The 11236-nt window shown below is 36.3% G+C and overlaps 1 protein-coding gene across 2 annotated transcripts; it reads right to left on the bottom strand.

The window, feature by feature from the left end:
* Positions 1-2114: 2114 nt before the first annotated feature.
* On the bottom strand, positions 2115-6169 carry LOC145228442 (CDP-diacylglycerol--inositol 3-phosphatidyltransferase-like). 2 transcript variants are annotated; one of them, XM_080093497.1, is made up of 6 exons: positions 5700-6165; positions 5435-5568; positions 5116-5228; positions 3893-4013; positions 3016-3097; positions 2115-2528 (listed from the first exon to the last, which is right to left on the bottom strand). In XM_080093497.1, the coding sequence occupies exons 1-6, from the start codon at positions 5746-5748 to the stop codon at positions 2500-2502; spliced, it is 528 nt and encodes a 175-aa protein (XP_079949623.1). In that variant the 5' UTR covers positions 5749-6165; the 3' UTR covers positions 2115-2499. The 2 variants fall into 2 exon arrangements, with proteins under 2 accessions (XP_079949623.1, XP_079949624.1); XM_080093498.1 differs by lacking the exons at positions 2115-2528; positions 3016-3097 and adding an exon at positions 3106-3812 and having other exon boundaries at positions 5700-6169.
* Positions 6170-11236: the final 5067 nt, after the last annotated feature.

Here is an 11236-nt window from a genome sequence, read left to right as displayed (position 1 = left end):
AGTTGTAGTTTTAAAGAAATTAATTCAACTGTTTGCACAAATCACATTTGGTTTCATACAAAAAATCACCTAAAATCGAATGTTCACAAAACATTGAAAATAACTTCCTACTGAAACCTTTTTATTGCATTTGTGTTGCTCTGTCCCTTTAACCAAGCAAAATTAACTTAAGCATCACTTATTTCCCCAACTTAACATGCATCTTTTTGACAAGTTTTTATTACAACTTAACACAATGTTATTCTTTACATAACCACACAATCAGTGGCTTGCAGCTGCATCACAACCCTTTAGTCAACTCTGAATGCAAATGCGGATAAAATTTCCCAAGGGACCAAAACTAATACAGTGCAGCTTTGACTGACAACTTGTTTTAGCTTTGATCTGATAAAAAAACATTTGTGGCAGTCTTGTGGGTAAAAAACAGAAAGATAGATTTTAATTTGCCTTTATAGCTGAACAAAAGTTTATTGTTGCTGAGTGTGCAGACATACATGCACATTCTTCAGTTTAGACCAGTGGTTCCCAAACTGTGGGCCATGACCCAGTCCTAGGCCACCAAGACATTTTCAATGGGCCACAGAGCCATTTGAACAGATTCTACTGTTTTGTTATTCAGTAGATATATGCGCTTTGTTTTGAAAAACAATAATTATTTAGCAAGAAATGTCATTATTGTCTCCTAACAATGGGTTTTAGCTGGTAGGTGGGAGATAGCAGTTCAAAGTGGGTGAGTAGTCAGGTATGTGAGTAGCGGGAATTGAAAAGTAGTCATTTATTGAACTAGCTAACTTTTTAGAAACAATTAGTGAAATTTACTAAATAATAGCTGCAAATATGGCTAAATTTCCGGAGCCTGTATCTCATTAAAAACAAATTACTAGAAACCATTTGGCCTGTTTTTGACTTAAATTTACAGCATGTGGTGGGCCACGAATCGCTATTAAAATAGACATTTGGGCCACAGACCAAAAAAGTTTGGGAACCCCTGGTTTAGACTTTAGAGCAGTGATTCTTAACCGTAGCTCTCATGGCCCCATGTGGCTCCTAACTAATTATTTTGTGGCTTTCACAATGCTTGTGAAAGCAACAATTGCAAATAAACGATGTTTTAAAATGTACTATTTACAACAAGTTTACAATGCAGCATATTTAAACACTATCATTTTTCTATCAATCCAGTCTGCAGAATGTGGCAGGTGCATATGCGATAATTAAAAACAAAATTTTGTGGACGGAAAATTTTTGGGTTTGCACGTTCAAATTTTGCACCAAAGGCATTTAATTGGCCTGTCTTGACCTCTTTTACTTGCTTTGCACCTGTTGAAGTCGGTCTTGCAAGCAAACTAACAGATCATGCACGAGGGCACACGGGACAGATAAACATTCAAGGTCTAGCTAAGGTCAAGAATCTTGCTACAATATAAAACTGCAAATGATAAATTTTTTTTAGAGACCTTGGCTATCTCTATCTTTAGGTCTAATCCACTTGAAATATATCAGAACATAAGTTTTTGTGACCACTTTGTACAAACACAATGTTTTTTTTCTGTTGTGTGTTTCACTATTTTCTGTCACCAGTAAAAACACTACATTTATGTATAAGATGTCTAGATTCTAGAAATACCTTTTCTAAATTTCTACATCCTAAGCAATTAATAACACCAGAAATGCGTCTCTTACAACTTAGTGTTTACGTAAATAAACATGCTTAATCAGTGTCCGTCTTCCTGCAACGCTATTCGCCATAATGGGCGGAGTGCAAAGATATAAACAGACAGAGTAATTGAATTGTGCCGGTGCAGCCTTGACGTCACGCACGAATCAGATCAAAAACGGGGATTAACCTGAATCGATGGACTTTAATCTCCCGTTTCAAGTAAAACATAGAAATGATGTTTTTTTGAGAAAAACACTTTCACTGCCTATTATTCGTGTGCCTTTTTTGAATATAATGCTGTTGTGCTTAATTCCTGCTAAAGCAGAGAAAAATGGAGGAAGCTACACAAAATTTTTCTTACATTTTTGCAAAACAACAAGAAACCTTTGCTTCTCATGTAACTTTACACCTGTAACAACTCGCCATAGATTGTCAAAGACTAAAATCTGGAAAATATTCTTACGTAGCCTTTATTTCCGAGTAATGTACCAGAATAAATATGTAAACAAAACATTGTTTGTGTGCCCTGTGGGAAATAACACAAGAATAATTATGAATAAAATATAAAAGCGAAATGGTAATTTGGGCAGTTCACCTTACAAAAATCGTTAGAATTTGCATTAACTGTCCAAAAGAAGGGTTATAGCCGCATCGCCCTGTACTGTGCAAAAAGCTTGATTGTGCTAAATAGAAAACGACATTTCGAGTTTTAACGAAATGAATTATGCGTTTAACCGTTGGGCATCTAAATTTGCCATTGCCAGGGATCCTTCAATCAGTTGACAAATGTTGGTCACTTCTTTAAAAACTGCCAATGGTGCTGTGATGTAGAAAATAAGTTACCACAGGCCCATGTTAAAGAAGTAAACTGAAAGACAAAAAACATTATTTTAGAAACATTACGGCCTGGTTCTATAGGCTATTACAAAAAACGTGGTTTTAACCAGTGGTGGGATTCATGTTTTTTTTGTCAGCCGGTTCTATCATAAAAGTCATATTTTTCAGTCGGTTCTGTTACAAAAATTCCATTGGCAGTAACCAGTAGCCTAATGCTAACCGGTTCGCTGATCTCATAAAATTTCGCAGATTGTAAAATCTCTTGTGATAAAGATAATTTCAAATATCTGGGTCTTTAATAATTTAAGATATATGTTTTTATAGACACAGGCTGCCAAACAAATTCGTAAAAATTAAACCCAGTTTTCAACTTGGCTAAATATGTACGAAAACAGATAATAAATGATCAATAAAACAAAACCTCGTGCCCTTTTCAAAAACGAAAAACATTTTTAAAAACGTAGTTTTTGTGCAGAATTATGCTTATTGTAATGATATTGCTGGTATAGTCGACTTACCGACTGGCCCTTGGGTGAAACGTAAAACGTACAGCATTGTAATGAACCAAGCGTGGCAGTAAATTGTGGACATGAAAATAATCTTCAAAAAAATAAGTGTTAAATTCAATATGTTGAGTTTGTTTGAAACGAAATTGTACAATAGCACATAGGCAGCCCACCACAACAAGAGTGAAAGGGAAAAAGTAGTCTGACCACCAGATAAGTTTTCTAAATACTGTTAGGTGCCGCAAAGAGCCCTCGCGAATATTTAAAAAGCAATTTGTCTCAAAATGCCGACGATTAGGGCTACTAGGGTTAGGACGAGGTTTTATAATAATAATAACAATAAAATCAACCTAAAAACGTAGTTCCTAACGGGAAATTTAGTTCCTAACCCTAACCTATATAGTCTCACATTCACAGTGTCGGGCCGGGCTTTTGGACTCGGGTTCGGGCTTAGGTTTTGTTGAACAAACGGGCTTGATTGGGGCCTGTCAACTAAAAATTCTGTGTCCGTTGTTTGTTTTTTTCAGATAAAATTACCCAACTTAAGTAGCTAGTTGCTGGTTTTCGACTGATGCCCAACAGTCCTAAAACGCCGCTTTTAATTATATTATGTACAGTAGTACGTTTAGTAGGCTTTTATGGAAAGGCTTGTCAATTAAACTTTCGGGCCTAAACGGGCTTCTTAAAACCGATTCCGTTTCGGGTCGGGCTTCGAGCTTATACTTCCGGGTTCGGGTTTGAAGTTCGGGCCGGCTTACAACTTTGGTTTTGAGTCCTTGTGTTAGTAGCTCGACCCATTTTTTTTATTGCTTCCCACAAAATAAACAGGTTTAGGTGAAGTTGAATTGATTTCCGTACTTAAGTACTATAAAACTGCTCGTATACGAACCTCGTTATTGTAATACAGATGAAGAATAAAATTTTTCCTCATATCCAACTTATGGGTTTTGTTTCCCGTTGCTACACTAGCACGTAGATACATCATATGTCCAGCAAAAAGAAACACAATGCTGTTAAAACATACGAACTGTTATAAGCTGTTGAAGCGAACTCCACGTCGACTAAGTTATTTTATAAGGTTACCTATAGCATTTCACAGCCTTTTTGGATTACATTTTTTATACAAGTTTCTAACCAGGGTGGCACCAAGACTTTCTAGGACTAAAAGAGCTTTGAGACTTGTATATGAATTCTGATAAGTTAATGGAATGTTTTAGCTGAAATTCCGGGATTGGAGCATTTAAGACTTATTAACGGTGCATGTTGGTTAAATTAAAGACCCGCTAGCTTAAAGATGGCATTTCTGGGAAAAGTTTTGATGATCTATGTTGGGAAGTCATGGTAAAACTGTTGCGCGCTGTCCACCTATATTCAACTTACGCGTACATTGCGACAATGTATTTCCACGAACAGATAGATCCTATAGGTTCTATAGGGTGACAAGTATGTGACAAAGCTCCACTTGAAATAAAGCGGTATACTGAAGAGATAGTAGAATAACAATGTTGGTTGCATTAGTGTGTTTTAACATCACAATATATCGCTTGCTCGTTCGCGCACCTTTTTAGTTTAGCAAAAAAACGGTTAAGTTTATATCTTTGCCAAATCTAGTTTAGCGCAACACAGTCCGCGAACAAATCTCGAAACTAAAAAAAATATTCTTTTTTGCTTAGTACGTTTATCCCGGGAAAATGGGAAGTATAAAAATCCAATTTGGTTTCGAAAACCCAACCTGATATGGGCCAGACACCCCAGATACTCTGGCCAGAACAACGAAAGATTTTGCAACAGGCGTTCCTATCAAAAGACTTGCATACAAGAAGTCATTTAAATTATGTAGTATTGTAAGTTTTTGCGTCACATAACACAATATTTTACAGCACAGTAGTGGAATAACACCGTTGTCTCGGACACAGTTTACCTTTCTTTGAAAATGCATTTCACAAATGGAGACTGACCCCGTATTTGTTTCACTTTAAAAAAATAAATGTGCATTCGTTTTGCAAAGCCACACTGGTTGCCATGAACAATCCAATAGTTAGCCTTGTTTAACAAAAGCTTAACATCTGGCTCAGGTTAACGAAATATTTTTTGTTGCAGTCAGACTAATACCTCAGCTGAAAAACAAAAGCATAATTGGGGTAAACCAGCGTTAGGGTGCCGATCATCAATCCAGTAAAGCAAATGTCTGTCAGAAGATCCATCGTAGCTCCAAAGCTGCTGCACTAAAATATCAGAAACACATTTTTCAAAACAAAACAAATATTAGTTTACCATGCAAACACATATTTTTTACCTCTGACCACCTAAATTACAAGATTGATAAATGGTTCAAAAAGGTCTAATTTAGACAAATCACGAAATCTTCAACAGAATTGTATGGACCGGATTTAGGTTTTCTAATAAATTACATTTTTTAATTGAAACAAACCTGTTTGAAATATCTGGCAGCAATCCCATCTAAGTCGTCCAACCAAACGTTGAATAAATAACAACAAGATGCAAGGTAATAGTGGGCTGGAACGAGGTATATGAAGCAGAACAAAAGAAAGATTCTAACATAGCCTTCACCAAAAATAAAAAAGTAAATTTAATTAATTGATTTTGAGGCTTCTCTGATGCAAAGACTTTTTAATTGTCACACAAAGCAATATTTTATTTTTTGCTAATGCTAACAATAAACAATCATGTCTTACCTATTAGATTAGGTATGAAGAGTAAAACATCTTTTGCCGTTCGCGCCATATTTTTAATGTTGCTACAATACCTGTTGCTTAAAACCTCCGAAAAATAGTTTCAAAAACTAGCAACCACTAGTAAACAATAATAAAATCCTTAAGTCAAGATTGTACTAGTTTTTTGCGTGCCCACATTTTTGCTGGATGCGTCATATTTTGAAGATTGTAGGTTATCACAATGAATCAGCAGGTGTTAATGTTTACAGTTTGTGACAGCAAACGTTGTGTCGAAACAACACCAATTCTGACAGTTCTGCATCAGCGCTAAACTTTAATAACTGAATGATTGTTGTTAAGATTATAACTATATAAAAATCATTTTATTGAACTGAATTTAAAAAAAAATATTTTGAGCGAACAAACAAATGTCAAAATCAAATCAAACATTTTAATTATATAACCCTTTGCAATACAATCGAAATTAAGTGACCTGCGGCAATACTTGGTCAATACTGTGATTTATATAAGAGTGTACCGTGATAGCTGGTCTGCAGGAACGCTTCAGGGCAGATCCCAGTTATGACTTTATGTCCATCTTAACTGACCTACGTACGTTATAGGTCAATCCGATAACCGGCGGCATTTTGACAACACATGCCAACGTACATGTTCAATCAGTTTTTGTGCAGTTAACACATTTAAAGCGTTGAACGGGTCATTTCTGCTTAGTATGGTATCACGCAATTATTAAAACTACAACATAACGAAAATGGGGTCAATTACATACATGACTTATGTAAAAATATATGTATATAAAAAAAGTAAAAAAGTAAAAAAACGGCTAAAAGTATTGCGTGTTCTATCTTATTCCACATTGACTTAAAAAATGTTTAAGCTAATAGGATATAAACATAGAAACAAAATATACTGTTTGTGTGCTGTGTGAAAAAATAAGCACAAGAATAATTGAAAATCGAGGCGAAAATTTCGACATGGGTTATATTTAAAAAACACTGCACATTGCAATTATATAGGGTAGAAGGTCAAGTTTATAGAGCTCTTCTGGCACATGTATTTTATTCCGACGTTTCGACGTCCTATACAGGTCGTCTTCATCAGGGTAAATAACACTGAATGCAACTCGTTACAGTGCACGATAAACAAAGGAAAATGAATAAAACGCAAGCACGTCACAACGCAACGAAAACACCGCGCGGTAACGATCGATTGGGCCTCTAATCTTTGAGCAGGTGCCTGTAGCACGATGAAAGCATCACGTCTGTTTTGATGTTAATTGTCTTGCCCCGTTAGGGAATATTCCATGACTCGAGAAAAAGTCTTTTCCTGTAGTCAGGCTTCCGGGCCACAACAGACGCCGCATTAAAATCAATACAGTGCCCTGTGATACTGCGTGATTGGAAAGGGAAATGCAGGAAGGTCGTAGGTTGTCCACCCCTGGCCTTGTGTAACAATAAAAAGGCCCATATAAGGTATCATCAGTACAGCCATCCGACGGTACTCCAGTTGCACTGTTACTCCCAACAAACTCGAGTGCCGTTAGATGGCTACACTAGCCAATACAGCCGATCTCTCTTCACTAGCTGCACTGACGAGACCTTATAGGCAGCGATGAGATTTAATTTTTTTGTTAGCTGCAGCTTATAATTTGTTGGCTCGATGCTTTTTTCATTAACACTGGCCTATAGTGTAACAATAATACATTTCAATTGACCAAGAAAGTAATTCTTTATTGACTTTTTTGCCCTATGCGTGATACACAAAGTTGTTGGAAAATTGTAAAAGGTTCACAAAAGTAAAAAAAAGGTTGAAAAGCACTGGGTTAGTACGATGTGTTGTCCTGTGCAAAAAGCTTGAATGCGTTATTCAGAAGACGAAATTTGAAATTTAACAAAATGAATTATGAGTTCAACTGTTGAGCATCCAAATGTGCCAATGTTAGGGATCCTTCAATTAGTTGACAAGTGTTGGACACTTCTTTGAAAACTGCCAGTGGTGTTGTGATGTAGAAAATAAGTTGCCACAGACCAATGTTTAAAAAGTAAACTGAAACACAAACAACATGTTTCAGAAACACCAAGGGCTGGTTCCAATACAAAACATTGTACCAAAAGGTTTTTTGGTAATGAAGATAATTTAAAATATTGTTGAGGTCTTTAAAATGTTTTTTTTTTCAGATCGCATACAGACTGATACCGAAATTCCTCAATTTTAATTTAACAAGAATTAACCACAAAATGTACAAAAAAATGGTAAATATTTTCGGTATAACAGACATTCGTTTTTTATTTTTAAAGATTTTTTTTGCACAATTATTATGCTGACATTAGTGTAGGCTACTTACCGACTGGGCCTTCGGTGAAACGTAAAATGTACAGCATTGCCAAAAACCAAGCATGGCAGTGAATTGTGGACAAGAAAATAATCTTTAAATATTTTATAAGTGTTAAGTATAATGTATTGAGGATACTGTATTTATTTAAACCGAAAATGTTACCATAGGTAAGCTTAATATGTAACCAACACAACATAAAAATGTAGTCAGACTAGTGATTGATTTCAGACCGTTACATAGAAATAAAAAGGTTTGGATAAAGTTGAGTTAATTTTGATATTTAAATACTACACAACTACTCATATACGAACCTGGTTATTGTAATATAGATGGAGAATAAAAATTTTCCTGATATCCAACTTATGGTTTCTGTTTCCAGTTGCTCGACTAGCACTTACATACACAATGTCCAGCAAAGAGAAACACAATGCTGTTAAAACATATAAATTTGTTATAACCTGTTGGGCGACCAACGCCTGGGTACTGGGTTTAGTCCCCGGAAAATCCCGATCCCGCGAAATGTGGCGTTTTTCAAAACTGAATCCTGGGATTATTTTTGTTAAAATCAAGGTGGGTTCACTCTGCCCTTTCGGCCGGAAGCAAAAAATTTTTGAAAATTTGACCATTACACCATCCAGACAATTTATCATTTTTATCAGTGTTTACATTTCTACGGATTTTTATTAAAATTGGCCAGAGCACAAATTATCAGAGTTATATAATCGTTTTATTGCATACTATTATCGTGCTCAAGTGAACCTTGCGAAAGGTGTAACATATACATTTGGGGTAATAATTTTTTTTTTTGGGGGGGGGGTCCAGACCCGCCCTTTTCAAAAAAAGTTGTGCGTAAATTAAATAGGCCTAAATCGTTTAGTTTACCGCTACACGATAACAGGGAGTCGTTATCTCAAAGCCGCGAGGTTTTAATCTCTTGTATTCGCTTGTTATCTAACGCCAATTGTGACGTAACAAGGGTTGAATAAGGAGTTTTATGCGCTAACAATCGGAAAGTTACATTCCGGCTGGGACGCTGGTTGTTAATTGCACTAAATGCAACGTATCAACCTGTTATGCATTTTAAAAATGAGTAAAAAATGGATAAAAACGTTTAATGTTGTATTGTTTCGACCCTCCAAACACGTAATATTTTTATCACGAACATTAGATCGATGTTCATTGAATTTATGCCTTCTACAGTTACCAACTTTAGTGCATTCTTGACATTGTGCAACTTAACAGTAGCATTATCGCTTAAAGGCGTTCAGTCCTTGAGAATCTGTTCCCCGTGTTTTAAGCAACGATTTCGATTACCTGACGCTTATCGCTTATCTTGCAGCTGCAGTTTTGCTGAGTAAGCAAGATGGCAGCGACGAAATCAGGAAACTACAAAGCTGTCGCGAAAATTATTTGTTATTTCTTACAATTGGACGGACAGAGAAACCGCCAAAGTCGAAAGTTGGATTAGGTTTCCGTCTTGTACCTTCGGGTTAAAGTGCTCGGGACAACTGAGTGGTAGTTTAGGCCAGGGCTACTCAAACTTTCTTGTTCTGCGACCCCATTTACAAACAGAAATTTCTACGCGACCCCTTGATGGGTATAGCCCAGTGGTGCACAACCTTTTCTCTATGACGGCCGTATCGCAGCTATTTATTTTACCAACGGCCGCCAATTGCCTGCTTGCTTGTGTTTTAAAATTACTGATGTAAAGAAATACTTATACTATATATATACCATCTAATGGCGCCTAAAAAGTCTAAATTAGTTTCTAACTTGATACACGGATTGTCAGTCTTAGCTTTTATGACGTCATAATATACATTGTGACGCTTGTGGTATCTGCTTTTTTGCATTGTTTACACACAATAGGCACAAAAAAGTGGGCGCAAATGGCTACTAGGCTGATAATACTTTTTAAGTTCCACAAAATGTGTTTAGAGCAGTTTGAAAATCAAACTATTTGGAAAAAGAGTTTTTATTTGTGTCACGGTCGCCAGTACATACATTTTAATAAACATGTTCACAGCCGAACAAACTCGTCTCTATCGCCGCACTTGTGCACCCCTGGCATAGACTATACAGCACGGAAATGACGTTTAAATAATCAATTTACGCACATATAGCATTTATTGTGATTTTTAGACTAATAAGTCTTTACGCACATGTAGCATTTATCCATTTTTAGACTAATAAAATGTACTCATGGTTTAAAGCAGGGGTGCGCAACAGGCGGCCCGCGGGCCATTTAGTGTAACCCTCTCCAACACCCTACTCAAAACAAGAAAAAATGAAAAGTTGCCATACGTAACAAAAATAAGCTAAACCAGCGTTTATTAACCGGTGGGCTATACAGCAGTTTGCACGTGGGCCACCCTTCGATTTGGCAAATCGCATGATACTTATAATTAATTTCATTCGCCCAGACCTATAGCCAGCGTTGCCATACCGTCCTTATTTTTAACATTTGTCCCTATTACGAAGGGCAATCTCTTAGGCAAATTTATTGTCCTTGTTTCTAGGAAATGTTCTTGTTTTTGACTTGAGTCCTTATTTTGTTTTATTTTCAACAATTATAAGTCAAATTTGTGCTACAAGCAAAAGTAAACCTAGACCTGAGCTGTCGTGAGATAAACGAAGTATTTTCTACAAACAGAAATTTCCTGGAACAGATTGTTTCTGAAAAAAGGGCGTTTGATATGTCATGATTCGTATAAATGCAAAGATTTGTTCAAAAACGTTTGTCTTCTTTGGTATAAAAATTTAATTTTTCGGTTGTTCTTATTTTGGGGTCCATGTCGATGGCAATCTGGCCTATAACCTTCTGTTCGCCCTAGGTACTTACTGTGCAACTTTGCTGAATTTGACGTAAAAATCCCCTTTTCTTAGTAAACAAGCTTACTTGATGCACCTAATATTTTAAAGTTTTTTAATTTCGCAAGCTTGATGTTGTTATTTTTTACATTGTACATCTACTACAGAAAAAAATTGTGAGGCCTTCGCTTGATGTCCGAAGTTGGTTATACCTATGTCCCACCGACGAAAAATGTTGCACACTCCTGGTTTAACGGGAATACGTGCATTGTAGTTAAACAGAGTTGTACAGCTTGGATTTAAGTTTTCGAAGCAAGGTAACTTTTGGTTTAAGACAAACCTGATTAAAATGTCTGGCAGCAAACCCGTCTACGTCGTCCAAGCAATCGTT

The sequence above is a fragment of the Phallusia mammillata genome, chromosome 5, assembly GCF_965637545.1.
Source record: "Phallusia mammillata chromosome 5, kaPhaMamm4.hap1.1, whole genome shotgun sequence".
NCBI classification, from domain to species: domain Eukaryota; kingdom Metazoa; phylum Chordata; class Ascidiacea; order Phlebobranchia; family Ascidiidae; genus Phallusia; species Phallusia mammillata.
This window is presented reverse-complemented; position numbering and strand designations above follow the sequence as displayed.